At 39.4% G+C, this 18,403-nt stretch overlaps 8 protein-coding genes across 8 annotated transcripts; 4 read left to right on the top strand and 4 right to left on the bottom strand.

Annotated features, from left to right (window-relative positions):
- Positions 1-1,398: 1,398 nt before the first annotated feature.
- Positions 1,399-1,958, top strand: PHYBLDRAFT_147352 (hypothetical protein; the record flags this gene model as incomplete). Its single annotated transcript, XM_018431847.1, has 2 exons — positions 1,399-1,492; positions 1,795-1,958. The coding sequence occupies 2 exons, from the start codon at positions 1,399-1,401 to the stop codon at positions 1,956-1,958; spliced, it is 258 nt and encodes an 85-aa protein (XP_018289647.1).
- Positions 1,959-2,446: 488 nt separating this feature from the next.
- On the bottom strand, positions 2,447-2,679 carry PHYBLDRAFT_147351 (hypothetical protein; the record flags this gene model as incomplete). Its single annotated transcript, XM_018431846.1, has 2 exons — positions 2,447-2,479; positions 2,560-2,679. 2 exons carry the CDS (start codon positions 2,677-2,679, stop codon positions 2,447-2,449), a joined length of 153 nt encoding a protein of 50 aa, XP_018289646.1.
- Positions 2,680-4,166: 1,487 nt separating this feature from the next.
- Positions 4,167-6,824, bottom strand: PHYBLDRAFT_170266 (hypothetical protein; the record flags this gene model as incomplete). The annotated part of the gene is made up of 3 exons (XM_018436301.1): positions 4,167-5,095; positions 5,120-6,139; positions 6,311-6,824. The coding sequence occupies 3 exons, from the start codon at positions 6,822-6,824 to the stop codon at positions 4,167-4,169; spliced, it is 2,463 nt and encodes an 820-aa protein (XP_018289645.1).
- Positions 6,825-7,146: 322 nt separating this feature from the next.
- PHYBLDRAFT_170265 (hypothetical protein) lies at positions 7,147-8,008 on the top strand (the record flags this gene model as incomplete). Its single annotated transcript, XM_018436300.1, has 2 exons — positions 7,147-7,611; positions 7,853-8,008. 2 exons carry the CDS (start codon positions 7,147-7,149, stop codon positions 8,006-8,008), a joined length of 621 nt encoding a protein of 206 aa, XP_018289644.1.
- Positions 8,009-8,255: 247 nt separating this feature from the next.
- PHYBLDRAFT_170264 (hypothetical protein) lies at positions 8,256-8,927 on the bottom strand (the record flags this gene model as incomplete). Its single annotated transcript, XM_018436299.1, has 1 exon — positions 8,256-8,927. The coding sequence occupies one exon, from the start codon at positions 8,925-8,927 to the stop codon at positions 8,256-8,258; it is 672 nt and encodes a 223-aa protein (XP_018289643.1).
- Positions 8,928-10,621: 1,694 nt separating this feature from the next.
- PHYBLDRAFT_147345 (CCHC-type zinc finger transcription factor) lies at positions 10,622-13,422 on the bottom strand (the record flags this gene model as incomplete). The annotated part of the gene is made up of 4 exons (XM_018431845.1): positions 10,622-12,024; positions 12,117-13,014; positions 13,074-13,294; positions 13,407-13,422. 4 exons carry the CDS (start codon positions 13,420-13,422, stop codon positions 10,622-10,624), a joined length of 2,538 nt encoding a protein of 845 aa, XP_018289642.1.
- Positions 13,423-14,192: 770 nt separating this feature from the next.
- On the top strand, positions 14,193-15,256 carry PHYBLDRAFT_70062 (Homeodomain-like DNA binding domain-containing transcription factor; the record flags this gene model as incomplete). Its single annotated transcript, XM_018442209.1, has 2 exons — positions 14,193-14,591; positions 14,639-15,256. The coding sequence occupies 2 exons, from the start codon at positions 14,193-14,195 to the stop codon at positions 15,254-15,256; spliced, it is 1,017 nt and encodes a 338-aa protein (XP_018289641.1).
- Positions 15,257-16,101: 845 nt separating this feature from the next.
- Positions 16,102-18,377, top strand: PHYBLDRAFT_147343 (C2H2-type zinc finger transcription factor; the record flags this gene model as incomplete). The annotated part of the gene is made up of 4 exons (XM_018431844.1): positions 16,102-16,547; positions 16,622-17,106; positions 17,224-17,554; positions 17,618-18,377. The coding sequence occupies 4 exons, from the start codon at positions 16,102-16,104 to the stop codon at positions 18,375-18,377; spliced, it is 2,022 nt and encodes a 673-aa protein (XP_018289640.1).
- Positions 18,378-18,403: the final 26 nt, after the last annotated feature.

The following is an 18,403-nucleotide window of genomic DNA, read 5'->3' as shown; positions in this document are numbered from 1 at the left end:
CAAGGATTGCGACTGTTGGAACTACTGGCTTTGTTCTTGCGGTTGATCAAGGTAAAACACTTGCTGGACTCATGGGTCGGGTTTTTTCCATGGTGCGAGCAGAAAAATGTCTTCTCATGCTTGGTTATCTTGTTGGAATGGTGAAGCTTCTTTCTGGGATGTTCCTCGTTATTCTTCTCAGGTTGCCCACGGGAACCAGGAATCAATCGGGTCGCCTCAGCATAGAGCCTGTTGTCATCCCCAAGGATGTCTCTGCCGATCTGCGTGATCTGCTCTACAGTCCAATCACGCTTGGACTCCCCATTGGGACCAGAGCGGGCCATGGTAACTCTTACCAGTGTTTGCACTGATAAGGTCAGCGAGGCAAGGAAGCGATCAGCGATGCGAGCATCGTCTTTGGGTAAACCAGCATTGTAAACCGCACGGAGGAACTTCTTCGAGTAATCACCGATGGACTCAGTGTTCTTCATCATCATTGTAAAGACCTGGTCTGTGAATCGTCGAGACACCAAGCTGGAACCATGTCTTTTGTTGAAGCATGATTTCGCCGCCTTCCAATCAATACACTTCTTAAGATCCATCTCTACCCATCCGTCATCAGTGTGAGGCAGGCAAAGTGGGAGGAATTTCTTCCAAACTCTCTCGATGTCCAAGGAAGAAGACTCGATCACATTCTTGAAGGTACGTAGGAAATGTCCAACTGATTCAAAAACCTCTTCATTTGGGAAGGGCTTAATAATACTGGAGGCCAATTGGAATTTGGGAAGATCTCTTCTGTTGAGAGTCAACCCTCCTTCACGGCCAGCTCTCTCTGTGTTTGTACCAGGAGAGGCAAGCATCTCGCTGCACTTTTCAAGGCTAGTGATTGCCAATCTTGTGCGCTCGATCCTGCGGAGTGCATCATCAGCTGCTTGCTCATTGTTTGCTACATGAGCAGCGCTGAAGGCCTCGATGTGGTTGCCCAATTCAGCCTTGAGAACGGCCACACAGGAGGAAGCAGTTGCTACTTCTCTACCAACGGGAGGGGAACCAGAACCAGAAACGGAACCAAAACCAGGGGCAGCATCCGGAAAGAGGACGGGCTCACTCAAGTCAGAGAATAATTCATCCGCAGACATGGGGGACAAGGTAGCCTCCTCAGGAACAGGGGTCAAACCAGCGGGAAACAAGTCAGCAGGAGAGTTCATTGTAGTTCACGAAAAAAAATGTTGTGGGGAGAAAATAAAGCAAAATATAATATAGACGAAAGAATTCGTGAGAACTTGTGTAGGTTGTTTATTTCAAAAGAAAAGTAAAGAAATATAAAATTCGATTGTCTTTCTACACGGAACTATCTACTGATATTTATATGTTTTTCTAATTTGTAATTCAGTGTGTGCTTAAGTAATCTTTATCACGATGAGTCATCTTCCAGGAGTATTGTTCTTCTGGAAAGATCCGGAAAGACCAATTGATATGATACTTCTCCAGTCAGATCAGTCCAAGAGTTTTGGTAAAGAAGAGCATTTATGCTATTGGTAATATTTTAGTATTCCGACCCAGATACTCGGGTAATGTTTCATAATATTAGATAGTTGTAGTTGTAGTCTCTCAATTAAGTATTTGTATAATAAAAGAAATATGTAGATGAAATATAATGATGCCATATATATAATGTATATGTATTTGTATATCCCATGTCATGGTGATAATAATAAATAATCAATTATGTGTATGATGATCTGTGTATTAGATAATATCATAAAGGGAGATCCGTTTGACTGGAATAGCTGAGGATATTATTTTATCCTTCAGTCTTACTCTCAGATTCAGCAGTAATCAATACTCATTCACAACAGGTTGGTCTTGTAATGTCAGATGCAACAGATAGTACAACAACGACAACAACAAAGTATACAGTGTGGCCGGAACTTAACCACGGCCCGAAATTAAATCTTGGTCAATATAGAGACCTATAATTTGTTTTTTTTTATTGTAATACATTTTTTTTTTCAAATTGTCTTAACAAATTTCATTCTTGCAGCAGAAAGTTTAGATATTTTCCTTGTCTTTTACTTCTGACTTTTAATAGTCCTCAATTTCAATCTATACAATCTAAAAATGTAAAGTCTGTAGTTGAAATGTACTTTTGTCTCTTCTGCGATTTAATTCTAGGTAGTCAATTTACTTTTTATTAGCTATTTCAAAAAACAGAGATTTTTTTGTTTCATTTGGATTTTTTGGGGATTTTTTAATTATTATAGGCAAAAAATGAAGTCACAATTACAAAAAACGCCCCTTTTTTCCTGTAGTGTTGTAGAGCTTGCTTAGCTTGAATATTTTGGTATCATGGAAGCTCCCTAAAGATATCATTCTTAAAGTTGAGTACTTTAAAAAAAAACATAAAATAATTAACAACATTTTATTTGGTGTACCAGTAGTGATAATTAAAAAATGCTTTTCAGAATCACAGACTGTCATAAGGCTCATTGAGATATTGCTTTTACAATCAATATATGAGTTAGTATTGACTTTTGGTTTCTAAATTTGAATAAGCTTCCTGTCTATAGCCCCTATCACATTCTTTAAGTGCTGGTTATTGTTGCTTCTAGTATGGGATGCAACGATCTCTGCCACTTCTCTTTGCTCTTCAATGGCAGAAGGCCAGACTATGACCTTACTTGAAATCTCATTTGACATTGTCCTAGTAAATCATTTTGTAAATTAGTTGTACAAACCGTGGCTAATGGCCAGTGTTGCCTGTGAAATTCTATAGCCAAAGTGTGTATTAGTAAATCTCCAAAGAACAACAGCCACCTGCTGGGTGACACTCTATGTTCTAGGTTGGTCATCATCAATGTTACAGTAAGCTTCTGTGTCTTTAAGAAGATTGATGACTTTCTCAAAAGTCGATTTTGATATGCAATAATGAGTCTTTAAGCTATTCTCTCCAACATCTTCATCATTCAAATTGGAGTGGTTGATGGTTCACTAACAGTAAGTCTCTTGGTCACCATGTCTACAAGTGACAACTTGTTCTTGTATCACAGATACACCTCCCATATATATCAAAAAAATGTCTTTATTTACAAAGCTTGTCTGCCCTCAAAGTTTGATCCAAGATAAATGCCTTAAAAATAGAGATAAATTTCACCCTTTCTTGCTTGTGATTCTTTTTGTAGAGTCTTTATTTGAGAGGCAACAGTATCTCACTTGAATCTTTTTTATCCAACTCTTCAACAGAAGACTTATTATCTTTAAAATAGATATTGAAGTTTCTAGTTGCTGTAATCAACTCAATCAGATCTATTTCAGCTTCAGTCAAAATCACAGGTGAAAGGCTAAAGTCTATGAATGATATTGTTAAAAGTAATATATAAGTCTTGTTATTTAAAAATAAAAGCAAAAGAATGATCTATTTTTCATGCATTTGATAAGAATTATATTTATTAAGTATAGTATTTATTATAATAATGTCATTTTATCACGTGGATTATATCTATATTTGTATTTTTGTTCTATTGCCCAATTAGTCGATTGACACTTTTTGGTTGATTGATACTTCACTCTATAAGCACCTAGTGTATTTTCTTAATAATTGCAAATTTCAAGATTTATATCAATCACTACGGGAAATTGGATGTTAAATTATGTCAATTTATGGTGTTTAATATCAAAATCCATGTCTTTTTTTGCCAAGACATGGAATCTATGTCTTAAAATGTCACCATCAAATCAATGTTATTTATCAGAGACATTTTTTTTTATTTTTTGACTTAAATCCATGTTGACATTAATTTATGTTTATTTGTGTCGAAATAGAGCAACATAAATACACCAGCAAACTCATATCTTTTGATGTTAACATAAAACATCATTTTTAAACATAAATCCATGTTGATATCAATATATGTCAAAATATGTTGAAAAAAAAAGATGGTTGGTATAGAGGTTTTTTTTAAAAAAAAGTTTTATTTTTTGAAGCAGACATATAGTTTGTCTTCTAAAGAGAGAGAAGGTAAAGTAATTGCATAACCTTGAACATTTGCAAGATTGATAATACAGTAAGAGTTCTCTATTTCTTTTACCGCTAACAAGTTCACAAATAACCTGCTCCTTTTATCTTCTTCCAAAACCTGTTTTCCTTTTACCAGTGCTAGACAATGGCCTTGATAGCCAAACATGGCTTAAATGTTGATTATAAAAAGTTTTAAAGACATGTCCAGAGTGATCTCTTTTGAAATTATATCAATCCCATCTCTTCCTCTAATTTTCTTTACTGTCTGATGATTGCCGGCAACTGTATACTCTACTCTGTTAACTATGGGCACTTTTGAGTTGAAGGGTATGTTTTCACAAACACAGAAATTTAGCAACATTTCATCAAAAGGTATGTTCTCAGCATCAAGCATCATATCCAACTTGTCAGAAGAAATATTCGTACAGTCAGCTTCGTGAGTTTCATCCCTTTCATTGAGTTCGTAGTGCCATTTTTGTTTTGCACTTGCAAAATTATTACACATAAAGTTTATAGCGTTTTCCCCTGGCTTTGAACGCGACTTTATGTTTTCTTTGCATAGGCCTATAGTTCTTTCCAATGCGCAAGCACTATACTCTTTTAGCGGACCCATCTCTGTTCTATATTTGCTGAGGTGTAACAGGTAGTGCTGGTTTATGGTGAAGCATTTCTCTTCAACAAGATCTCGCAGAAATGCATGCCATATATTTACATGATGTTCAATGGCTGAGACATCTTCTGTACTGATATATAGCTTCTCTGATAGCTGGCAAACCAAGGAAAGTGATGCAAGGGCCTCAGCCGTTCTATCCATACAACTTATAGCGGTCTCGATTCCAGTTCCAATGCTTTGTTCCTCAGGATCAACTTCATTGCTTTGATTCAGGATTGTTGCTTTGGCAGCTTTACCTTTTCCTTTTCTTTTCTTTTCATTTTTCAAATTTATCTTCAGGTCTTCAGTTTGAAGTTCTAGAGCTTCAACCAGCAGAGTAAAAACCACAAACATCAAGAAGTCAATATAATCAATGGCTCTACCATAGCCAGCAGAGGTTGCCATATTTAAAAAGCTTCTATTCTTGCTATGATGGTTGCTAAGGGCTTATGCTAACAGAAGTTTTTTACCCAAAGTAACTCTGTATGGCTTCCTTAGGAATAATGGGTTTGAGATATCAGATTTCTTTTGCCCATTATCAGTGACTATTGCCCACAGGTGCTTGCCAATATTTTGACCCCAAAGATATAGTTTGTCAAGTCCAAAAAAACATGTTCCAGTAAAACTTGATAGAATACCAAAAGGAGTGGGTTTCTTAATTTCATATTCAGTATCAACCTCAATAAAACTCTGTCTGCTTCTATTGTTACTAGTAGCCATGTTGCTGAAATATATGCCTCTTTGGTTTTTCTGCTGCTGGTCTCCTCTGATCTTACATACTCTGCAGTTGTAGTACGAAGAGTGTCCAGAATGCATGCACAGCTCAGCAATTCCAACAATGTCTCCAATCACAAAAGCAATACTGGCTCTGTACAAAGAAGTCAAGTCATCTTCAAAGTTCATTTGTAACCCTTGACTCTCAAAAACAAGAAAGTCTTGAAGCACTGGGTATAGATAACTAAATAAATTTTTTGGCTTTTTTGGTCCAGAGATAATCGAAATAATGAAGATGTTTTCTTGCTTATATCTTTCTGTTGGTGTAAGGTCTAGAATTGTGACCATAATGATTGTTATAGATATTCCACCTCTTTTGAATAGGTTAAACCCGTCAATATGCAGGACAAGGCTGAGCTCTTTCATTCCTCTGACTTCACCAAAAACGCTTCCATTGAAAACATTTTTATATACTGGCTCTTTAACTGTCAAGGAATCCTCAATAATAGTTTTTTTGTACTCCACAATTTTAGAAACATTGGCACTGTTTGCAAGGAAATCGGCTAACTGTCTGCCAATTGACAATTGATAGGTTGTTTTTCTTGGGAGAATGCCTTCATATCTTTCTTCATTACAAAAACAACATGCAATGCTAGCATCACCAGGATAGTACATTTTGCATCCGTTTATACACATATCATATTTTGTGGTACTGTTTTTGTTCAAAGTATCGCTCATTATCTTATCGCACTTGTATGGCAATATAAGCTTGTAATCTATTTCATTACAATAATTAAGAAAATGAAAGCCTTCAGATTACACAAATAAATAACAATAATTATCTTCTCTATCAATTTTTGTCAAATATTTATTGAACCAAGAGAAAGTCATTTTAATAAGCTTTTTTGAAGCATTGTTAGCTTGAAGAATGCTTTTGAGCTCGATACTTGATTGTTCTGTATCGTTTAACGTTCCAAACAATTTGCCATTGGTAACAGACTCAAAAGATAATGGACTTTCAACAGTGTTTTTAAAGGCTCCCAAGCAACTAAACAAGGATAAAGAATCATCTCTTTCTTCCACACTCTCTTCATGAGTTTCGACATTGTCGGATGATACATTTGAATTTTCTGTATCCATATGATTGTTTTCTGCATTTATAGCAGGTGATTTCTCTCCTTCTTCAAAATCTGCAGGATCGCAATTGTTCTCAACTGAAAGGTTGTCCACATCATTTGATTGATTGGAACACATGTAAGTCTGTTCATCACCAGAGATTGTTTCTGCTCTAGTACACTTTAGAGATAATACTGAAGAAAAAGAATTGACTTGATTCCAATCTCTCTCTTGTCTGATTCTTTCTTGAAGAGCTTGCATATTTTGTATTTCATGCATCTTGATGTGTTTCTTTCTGTTTCTTTCAGTTACTTTTACTTGGCATATAGGGCAAAATTGGACCATTATGGTAAGCTTTTAGTAAAAAAAAAAGGGGGATAAAAGAAATGAATCTATGGTTGACTGATATTTTCTTAAGAGCAATTCTCTATCTACTTTTAGTATCGCTTGGGAGTATTTTAAATTTTCTTGCAATTTGAACTACATTTTATCTACTCATTTTTTTTTCTCCTAGACAACAGCTCTATATAAATATATGTTTCTTACATATATTCTATTGATCTCTTTATTTATTCTTTTATAATTCACATAAAATGCTACCGTCATTGAAGATACAAATAATAAACCCATATGGTTCAAAACATTCAAAGAAGAGCACTTTGCTAGAATGAAAGAGGCAGTGAAAGAAATCAAACATGAAAACCAACAAGAATACAAAGAGTTACATGCAATGATATGTACATTGACAGAAATGATACCACGTCCAGCAGTAGGAATCAACAGCCATGTAGCAAACGATGGTCAAGACTTGATACCACCCCCAAAAAATAGTTCTGAGAAAGAGAAGAAGTCCCATATCAGGGATTTTATTATGAAAAATGTGATAGAAATCGATGAGGATAGAGCTAACGAACTGTTAGATATTTTGAAGAAAATATCTTTGAAAGCATGCCAATCTTTTGCTTTGAAAGATGACTCCAATGACAAGACCAACGGTGAGAAGGAGTGGAAGGGCCTGGATGGAGAAGACTATGTGCATCTGGTAATGTCAACCCTGCAAAAATCAGTAGAAGAAACTAGGGAATTGGAGGTTCTTAACCTTTCTCGTGGTCTTTGGGTTGTGGAGTTTCTGGTTCAGCCCAAGTGATCAAATATGTCATGCAATAGAAGAAGAAATAAGTAAGCAAAACATCTTATGTACATACCAACAAATGACTAACAATAATATTATTAGGTTTGCTTGTTTGGGCAAGGACACTGAAGAGAATAGTAGTAGTTTATAGATAGCTGTATTTTTTTATAATTAATATATATTTACAATATAAAATTTATTTTTTGACAACATCAATTTGATGTTAAATTGGCTAAAAAAGACATGGATTTATGGTTTTTTATGTTTCTATGGCGACATCAATTCTATGTTGTTTTATGTCTTTTTCAATGGTGACATTGATTCTGTGTCAAAAAATGGCGACATGAATTTTGCAAAAAAAGACATGGATTTATGGTTTTTTATGTTTCTATGGTGACATCAATTCTATGTTGTTTTATGCCTTTTTCAATGGTGACATTGATTCCATGTCAAAAAATGGCGACATGAATTTTGCAAAAAAAGGACATTTTTTTATAAGGAGCCAAAGGCTCTGTTTTATTGGGTGAAACTTTACACTACTAGGTAATAAAGGTGGTCACAGCTTGTTTTTGGGTTTTCTAATTTTCTAATTGTTTTTGTGATTTTGTTTTATATGTGGAAGTAGTATGGGAGGGGGACAGAAACTAAATTGACCCATGGTCAAGAGCGATCTCGTTCCAGAGTTGGTTAAGGAGGATATGAGCAGTAGACAAGGTGGCAGATGGGACAAAAGGAACTTGATCAAATACAAAGAGCCAGTGGTGTTGCCATATAGCCAGTAGTGTGCGCCCGAAGATGGAGGCAGATGAGAGAGTGGTGTCCTTGGAGGGCGGGAAGTTGAGGAGGTAGAGACAAGAGTGAATTGAGTCGGAAGTGACGGGAAAGGCGAAGAAAGTGGTCCAGATGGAAGACCAGACCGCAAGCTTGGCAGGACAGTCAAACAGAAAGTGAGTTTGCGAATCCAAGTCCCCAGAGCATACGGCACAAGTGGGGTCAGGGAAAGCCAGCGGTATTTGGGAGTGTAGGTGAGAACGGCAGAGTATCTTCTTATGCCAAGCGTGGTACCACACGTTGCGTGCACTGTGGGGGAGGGGGATTGACCACCAGTGATGGAGAGAGCGGGGAGAGATAGTGGGGACAATGGAACGAGTGGGACTAGGGTGAAATTTGCATAGGGAATGGAAATCTTTGAGGGTGAGCAGCGGCCAAGCGGAGCCAGGGACAAGTCCATTGAGAAAAGGTTGGATGTCGATGGACAAACCGGTGGGCAAGGTGAGGGAAGGATAGCGGATGGTAAGGATGTCAGTGGGGATCATTGCTTGGTGAAGAAGAGGATGTATGAGGAGTGAGCAAGTGTAAATCCTTTTGAAGAAGCGATGGAGGACTATCGGTCAACAGGGGATGCGATGGAGGGGGCATGGTGCAAGAACTGCATGGCAGCAATCCACCTCGTAAGCATCGGAGACCCGGAGATCTCGCCAAGTGGATGGGAAGGCGGGACAGTTGGGGAGGACTAAAGACACGGCTGAGAGAGGAAGAGAGAGACAGGTAGGTAGGTTGACAGTAATGGCTGTGAAGTCGTGTGGAAGAATGTTGATTGCGGCAAAAATAGTATGTAATGGAGAGTTATAATCCTGTTTATGGGGTGAGCAGAGGGGTGGGAAAAGAAGAGGAAGAAGCAGATGTTCAGAGTGAGAGTGAAGGCGAAGTAGAAAGGAAAACCAGGGAGGAACCAAACCAGACGGTTGCTGGGGGGAAAGGATCAGAGGACGAAGCCAACGCAGTTGTAGGGCGGCTTGCTGGACTTGAGGATCAAGGATTCCTAGGCCACCGCAACTGAGAGGTTGGCAGAGTGTGGCAAGAGATATGGGAGGAAAGGTACAATACTGGAGGAATTTACTCATTATTGAGCGGAGATGATGGAAAAAGAACATGGGTACTGTGATAACTCGTAAGACATGCCACAGTTTTGAGAGAACCAGAGTATTGAGAATGGTAGCCCGTCCACAGATGGAGAGGGACCTAGAGTGGTGGATGTGGCATCCTGTCTCAATTTTGGACAGCAACGTTTCGCAAAAGGAGGTTCGTTGTGGCAGCAATTGTATCAGGGGGAAGCCCAGGTAGCGTAGAGGAATGGGAGAGGATTGGTAGGACCAGGCAGTGATGCTGAATCAGTGAAGAAGTGGACGCCAATCTGGGAGGGGGCGACCAGACAGAGAAAAAGCTTCGGTTTTGTGGAGGTTGATATGAGCATTAGAGGCATGCGAGTAGGTGGTGAGATGATGATGGAGGCGGTGGAGGTGATTGGCGTTGGGAAGAAAAACAAGGAGGTCGTCCGCATAGGCCAGAAGTTTGACAGGGGGTAGGGGTACCAGGGAGGGGATAGAAGCCGGAGAGAAGCCTTGGAAAGAGGGGTCGTGGATGATGCAACGCAGCAGAGATTCGAATGCAAGGTTGAACAACACTTGTGATAAGGGGTCGCCCTGCCGGAGTCCGCAAGCTTGGGTGAATGGTCTGGTCAGGTGGCCGTTGACATTGATCTGGATCTGGGTTGAGAAGAAAAGCTGAGAGATGCAAGTGGCAAGAGAATGGGGAAAGTTAAAATGGAGAAGAGTTTGACGAAGATAGTTGGGGTGTACTCAGTCATACGCCTTCTCTTGATCCAAAAGTAAGCCTATACCAGCAGAGTCGTCTTGTTTAGCCTGAGACATGACTAGTTTAGTGAGCATCCCGTTGTCTGCGATAAAGTGGACCTGGACAAAACTGGTCTGGAAGGGAGAGATAAGGGAAGAGGCGGCCGGGATCATGCGGCTGTTGATGAGACGAGTGAAGACTTCAGCATCAGTGTTGATGAGTGCAATAGGCTGCCAATTCCGAAGTGAGCCAAGATCACCTTTCTTGGGGAGGAGGCAGATGCTGGTGGATAGCCAGGACTGGGGGAACACGCCAAGAGCAAGACCGTCATTGTAGACTCAAAGGGTTAACTGTGCGCAGGCTGGATGCACCATGATCAATTGTAGTATCTTGTATGGGAGTCCATCAGGGCCGGGGCTGCTGGAATTGGGGGCACGGCTAGCCCCAGCTTGAATGTCGAAGAGTGCGAGAGGTAGAAGTAGAGATGCAGAGGTAGTCTCAGACAGATGAAGGGAGGGTGGTAGATGGGTGAGTAGGTTGTCAATTGCAGTTTGTGAAGGAGCGTCGGGGTGTATAGGTCCTGGTAAAAGGTTGCAGCAGCGTCGGTGAGGTCCTCTTTGGAGGTGCAGAGTGTATCCGTAGTGAGGTGTCGAAGACTGGTGATGGTCGTGTGGGCTTGACGGTTGGTGATAGTACATTTCAGAAAACCAGCCGAAGTTTCACCTTGTTCGCGCCAGTGTCTCCCAGCTCGAAGTGCAAGAATTTCGATGCATTCCTGTTGGATTTGTTGGATTTGTTGGATTTGACGTTTGACAATGGGAAGTTGGAAGTTCTGGGAGGGTTGGTGGCGAAATCTGTGGATCAGGTGGTCACGTTTACTTTGCAACTTGACTTCCAGTGTAGCAAGGGAGGGGTGGGATTTGCAAGAGAAAGAGCAAGTGAAACGAGCCACTTCCTGTTTGAGGAGATCCCATTGGATTTGTAGGGAGGAGTTATAGGGGAGAGTTGGGACAAAAGAGGTCAGACAATGAGAGAGGGCGGAACAGAAGGATGAATTGTGAGCTAGACGCAGGTTGGCACGCCACAGGCCTTTGCTGATGTTGGAGAGGGTGGGAAAGTGAAGACAAGTCCGGACAAGGCAATGATCAGTCCATAGTGGCTGCACATAAGTGACTGTGGAGGAGCCATAACAATGAGCGAGGTCGGTAGAGGCGTAGATGTAATCAATGGTGGATGAGGACATGTCATGGTGGAAGGTGGGCATTGGTGCCGAGAGCGAGGGGGTAATGCAATCGACAAGAGTATTTGCCACGAACTGTAGCCAAGACTTCGGAGCTAAATGGACCCTGGGGGCTGCAGCATGGGAGTCGTAGTTGAAATCACCAAGCATTAGGAATTGAGAAGGTTTAGAAGGGACCAGGTGGGGGGAAGACAGAAGAGACGTAAGGAAGTCATAGCGAGGGCAGACGGTGGCCGGTGCATACAGAACGCAAACACAAAAAGGAGAGGACAAATTGGAGGAGTGAACAACAGTGGCCGTGATGCATTGGTGACACAAAGAGAAAAGGGAGTCAGTGAAGGATAGAAAAGGCAACACGGAAACCAGTCCGCAGTGGGGAGACCACAAGGAATCTTTGGCTTGAAATTTTAGGGTGAATGTTTGTTGGAGGTCTTCCGTGTGGGTGTGGGTTTCCTGCAAGGCTAGGATATCTAGGGTGAGTGAGCAAAGGTAGCATATAAAATGGGATCGAGTTTGAGGGTTGCCAGATTTGACAAGCCCTCAACAGTTCATAGTGGCAATGTTAATCATAATTGGGGAGTAGTGGTATCCTCCATTTAGTCGCCAGAGGAGGGGGTGCCGTCAGCATCACCGAAGGTGCTTTCGTAGAATTCTTTGTCAAGGATAGTGGGACTGGAACCAGAGCCCTCTGGGATGAAGGCAGTCCGCAGGTTGTGGTAAAGAAGAGTGGACGGGGAATTGGCGGGGTTGGTGTCAGATTTCTCCTGAGTTTGAGCCGCGTGAGATTTGGCTGCCTTGAAGATTTCAGCGAGTACCGCGAAAGGATTGGCGGTTTCTATGCCTGGGGATGCACGTGTAGTGTAGGTGCGCTTTGGTTGGGTTGTCTCGGAGAGGGACGATGTCAGAGGTTTTGCCGTCTTAGATTGGGCTGCAGAGTCAGGGTGTGGGGCTGGGGGAGGTGGTGGGTGGGTCTTTGGGTCTTGGGCGGACAAAATAGTCCTGGGTAGTTTCCAGGAGCGTTTGGACGGTCCGGATTCTGTAGCAGGTGTTCGTGGACATGTGTTTTGAAGGTGACCAGTTTCGTGGCAGGTAAAACATTTGCGGGAGTCTTGGGGGTGGATAGGACAGGCTTCGATGTTGTGGCCCATGGCACGGCAATACGTGCAGTGAGAACCCATGCGTGTCCACGTAGCCAGGAAATGGGTGGAGTCGGAGGTGGGGATCTTGTACGATAAGGGGAGAAGCAATATTGTGGGTGATGGGGGTCGTTCGATGTAGGCGTATCCAGTGCTATCAAAGCAACTGTGACGAAGATGGATGCCAATTTCGCAGACAATACCATACTTGGCAAGGCTGTCCTTAATGAGCTGTTCAAGGACTTGACGAGGGAGGAAGGGGAGTTTTGTGAGGTAGAGGCAAAGAATTTTGGTACCAGTGTGTATTCCTTGGGAAGGGAAAAACCGTTCATCGTTGACCAGGAAGCCTTTGGAGCAAATGTCCAGACATGTAGTAGAGTCGGTAAGATGCATCTCATGCATTGTAGATTGTTTGGATGGGAAAGACACACCAATAATATTGTTGGCGGGACAGAGCCAAGAAGTGAGTCCCAGAAAGCATCTTCTTGGGGAGTGCCAATTGGGGGGTTAAAGAAAATAGAGTGGGGTGTGGTGCTTTCGTGCCAAACATGAGAGGGTGAGGCAGGGAGGGTGGAAAACAGGATGGATGCGACCTGAGTGGGTTTGGTGGATGCGGTTTGAGCATATGATGGTAGTGGTGGATTGGTAGCTATGGGATTAGTGTTGGGTCGACCTATTGTGGAGTTGGACCCCTGAGGGGGTCCGAGTCTTTAGCGGGAAGAGCCATGCAAAAAAAAGACATAGATTTATGGTAATTTATGTTGACATTTTTTGACATGAATTACCATGGGTTTTTCCCATAGTGAATTGTTTTATTTCAAATGCCGATATATGAAAATAATATTAAATATTCACCAGTTTTTAAAAAATCCTAAATATTGAACTTTATGCAGTCACAACTTCATACAGGATTTTAACTGCAAAATAGTGACTATTTCTTTTAATATAGTGACATTCCCAAATTAACTTAGGTAAACTCCCAAGTTGATTTAGGCAAATTCCCAAGTTAATTTAGTGAAAAGCCCAAATTGATTTAGGTAACCTCCCAAGTTGTTTTTTTTTGGCTGTTACATGTAAAATCAATATTGTATAGCTAATATCATTTTGATTTAGCTATCAAACATTTTAAAGCTGAAATAAGAATAAATGATATGAAAGACAATATTAATTATTATACAAGATACAAAACAAGAAGCCTTTTTTTTAAAAACAAAAATAAACAAAATAAAATGAAGCAAAACTAAATGAAGCAAAATCTATATAAACATCCAACTAAAGATTCATCTACACTTTATATCTTTTCATTATTTCTGTGATAAAATTACTCTTAAAGCACAATACATCAGATTTACTTGTTATTTATTAATTTTGTAAAAGAATAAAAAACCAATTTCTGCTAAAGTGTTTGATCACTCTTTAAATACTAAATCAATTTGTGTTACACCTATCAGTAGCGTATAGCACATGTCATATACGTACGCCTTGTCAAATGACTGACATTTTTTCTTATAAAACTTAAATACAGTGGTGTTTCACCACAATTCCTATTCTTCTTTCTCTTACCTTTTATTATGAATTCTACATCCCAAAGTATCTCACCCCAAAGCTCAAGTGACGAAAAAAAGTCTAGAAAAAGAACAAAGCAGAAGAATGAAAGAATTCCCATGACTTTATGCAAGAGAATTGTTGACTTGACTGTAAAAACAGATCATAAGCCCGTTTCAGAAGTTGCTTCTATGTTTAGCCTTTCTAGATCTACTGTAGATAATATAAAGGACAGTTTCCGAGATAATAGAGAGGTCATTGTCAAGCAAAGAGGTGGCAGAAAGAAGGAATGTACAAAAATCATGGAAGAACATTCAGAATATCTCATTGAGATCCTAGACAAAAATTGCACGTTGACTCTTGAGATGATGAGAGAAAAGCTTTACAAACGCTTTGACAACTTACGAGAAAAAGATATACGTTCAGTGAACTATACCATCATATAATGAACAATATTGAGTTCATCTTAAAGCAAACCAAGGCTGTGGAGGAGAGAAGAAACGACGCGGATGTTATTGAAGCAAAGAGAAAATTTGTAGAGTCTCTTCTGGAACTTGGGATTGCATATGTAGCCAATTGCATTTTTATTGACAAAGCTGGATTTAACGTTAATCTCATATGCCAACAAGGGTGGTCGAAGAAGGGAAAGAATGCCATTGTACGTACTAAGACCAAGAGGGCACTCAACATCAGCATCTTGGCAGCAATATCAAATAATGTTGTCAAGAGCATGTCAGCCAAGCTTGTTCCAAAAGGCACCAATGCTGAACTTTTCACCGAGTTTTTAAAGCCAACTATAAAAACACTGGATGACACCAATGCTGTTCCCCAGTGGTTCATCCTGGACAATACTCCCATCTACAGATCCCATTTGGTCAGAGACTTTATGGCAACAACACAACACCACATCAAGTTCTTGCTATCTTACTCACCATTTTTGAATCCAGTAGAAGAGAGCGTCTCAAAGCTAAAGGGTTTGGCGAAGAGAAAGCCAGAGTTAGATACTACTATGGGAGATTTTTCTAGGGTTGCAAATGACTGTTATGTACGACAGTGGCTCGATTTCCTTTTTTGGATTTACTATTTTTGAAGCTTTACAATTTGAAAAATAGATCAAATTTGAAAAATAGAATGCTGACAAAAAATTTTTGGTTTGAAGAAAATATTTTTATTTTTATTTTGTGGGTTGAAAATATGGGGGTCATAAAATACTAGGCTACCAGTACCAGCCTAGTACTGGCTGCTATTGCAGGGTAGACAGGAGCTGCTGGTACTTGTAGCTATTATTATAAATAAAAAGCTAGCTAGCTACTTCAATACAATTTACAAAATAAAAAAGCTATGGATAGGACCTTTTCATTTCATTGAGCTTGAAGTGTTTCAAACCTATATAGATGACAAGAATGATTAGTGGCTGCATTCTTTAAGAGTTGTTTCCAATAACTTACCTTTGATAATGTTGATAATGAATAAATCTAGAGTAAGACATAAATTTGTTTTTGTTAATATTCATATTGTATAGACTACTCTTAATGTCAACACACGTACCTTTATAAGCTTAAAAATTGTTGGATCTTATACTATTTTGAGATTAAATGTGATTAGTAAATGGCAATTAAAATAAATGATCCTTTATATTGTTTTTTTAGAAGCCTTCATATATATCATACCATAGATTTTCGCGAGAAGAACATGTTATTGTATACTAGCATTAAAAGTTTGATTAGTAACTTGATTGTATTAAAAAAATACAGAGTAAAGAATGTTATGTTTTTTATTTTTTATTTTTTCTTGGTTTTTTAAAATCTCAGCAAAATAATGCAATTTAATTAGTTTGTTCATAAAATAGACACGTTGTAACTTGAACAAAATTAAGGGGTACATGTTAATTCTATCTATCTTTTTGTCTTTACTTCCTTTACATTACAAACAACAATGAACAGAGTAACAAAAAAACTTGCCCCAGGAAGAGTATCAGTACCTACTCCAAGAATTCTGGGCCAACTCAACTTCAGTCTTGTTGACATTGGCAAGGCTTGCTCACTTTGTGAGAAGACCTTTAAAGATCACTGGAATCTTAAAAGACATTTGCAAAGATGCCATGACATAACGGAAATGGTTGCAGATGATATGAGCATAGTCCAAGAGACCGAATATCAAGATATACAGACGAGTGACAGCCCAAAAAATCCGCTTACACCAAGTGAAAGTGTGGAAGAGGAATCAGACGTTGATAATGAATACTACAATAGTATCTTAAATTATGACGAGTGTGAAGAAAGTGATGATGGAAGTAGAGTTGACAATAGTGATTTTGATGTTGAGGAAAACACAGAGCCAAACGCAAGCATTCCTCTGTTTAATCACATCTTGAACAACATGTCTGCTTTTGCCGATAACAACAAATCTTCAATTGACAAAAAGAATCGAACATCCTAATTTTCAAATCAAAAAGTTTAGATGTTACTCTCTCTGACAGCACAAAATTCACCGCATCCCTTAACTTGCCTTCTGAGCACATCAAACTCCTTGCTGCCAATCCTATAAAGTCAAAGTCAATCTTTTCTTTACCTGATCGCATGCCAAACCAATCTGTCTGTCTTCAACAAGGAGCAAAATGGAGAACAAATCCATACTTCCAACAGCCCATGTTTACCCACAACAACATTGATTTCTGGTCTGGTGACATTGTTCTGTTAAAAGATTGCTCGCCTAACATTCGCTTTCTGATGGAATCTTTCCATACAATGGATACATCTAATGTTTTCTCTCGTGGATATATTGTTCAAACTCCAAAAGATGGTTGTAGCATTGGCATTAAAATCAATCATACTGACATAAATATTGAATCATTTCTCTCTGTTGACACAACCCCATTAAACACCTCCTTATGTTGCAGCATCTCTCCTGACACAATTATCTTGCTCATTCCAACTCATTGTAAATTACTTGAAGAAGAACATTTTCTGAAGAGGCTTATATGCGGCGGAACTGACCAAGAAAACAACTGAAGAAAATATTACAAGGTAAAGATTGCACCTGTAATTCTTTTCTCAGGTGATACTTCTGGAAACACCTCTAAGCAATTTAATCCATACGAGAGCTGGTCGATGAAATGTGCGGCTCTCTCTTTTGAGGAAAGGTGCTCCATAGAGAATATCTTATTTATATCAGCAATTCCAAAGAAGAAAGGTGCAAACGCTACCTTGTTGTTATCTGAAATTGTTGATGATTTGAAGAAGCTAGAAAACGGCGTGGTAATGTTCTCTGCAGAAGATAATGCATATATTCTTGTGGTACCTCCTTTACTTTGGATTGAGGCAGATACATTTTGTCACTCAGAGCTTTGCGGTTTAGGTGCGCCCAACTCAACTTACCCTTGTAGAAAGTGCTACATTAAATTGCAAAGTCGAATCCCCAAGTTGAACGAAGTTGAATAATATACTAACAGACATTCAACAAGAACCAAGGACCATTATATCCAGGCCGCTTCTACACCAGACAGAGATACAGTGATCCCTGATATTCCTTACTTTGATGACAAAAACACAGCAGAAGAGTTAAGTTTTAAAAACAAGTCAACAGACAAACTGCTAGAACTTAAAGCATATGACCAGTCAAAAGACACTTCTGCTGAAATATTGCATTACATTCTCCTTGGCATTGCAAAGTATCTTATAACTGATCTGGTTAAAGTTGTCTTGAACAAAAACAAAAAAGAACTAGAAGAACTGTTTTATTATATTAAAGACTACAAAAATTCCAGAGGCATATCAAGAGCGTTTACAAGGTCTCTCACCCATGCTGGTTTGTTTCTTAGTAGAGACTTCAAGGTACTAATCCAAATACTTCCGGTAATCCTGGCCATAAAGTTTGCAGATACAGAAGTATTGCAGAAAATCACTCCCCTCTTTGTTCGTCTCAGCCGTCTATGCTCTCTAATATTTGTTCGATCTATCGACAGTCAATACGAGACATATATCAGTGAAGTAGACACTGCTGTTAGAAGTCTAATTGAAGTCCTACACAAATACGACACTAACTGTAAACATAAAAAACATGCCTTCTATACGTCCAAGCCAAAAGTCCATCTGTTGACCCATCTGCCTGAAGATTTACGAAGATTTGAGCCTGCTCTTAACTACGAGACCAAAAAGGGAGAGCAGTTCAACAAGCATATTCGTGAACACTTGTTTCATACAAACCGATGAACACATCGAAAGATATATGTCTCAAA

The sequence above is a fragment of the Phycomyces blakesleeanus genome, assembly GCF_001638985.1.
Source record: "Phycomyces blakesleeanus NRRL 1555(-) unplaced genomic scaffold PHYBLscaffold_15, whole genome shotgun sequence".
NCBI classification, from domain to species: domain Eukaryota; kingdom Fungi; phylum Mucoromycota; class Mucoromycetes; order Mucorales; family Phycomycetaceae; genus Phycomyces; species Phycomyces blakesleeanus.
Note: the sequence above shows the minus strand (reverse complement) of the source record. Positions and strands in the feature narration are given on the sequence as shown.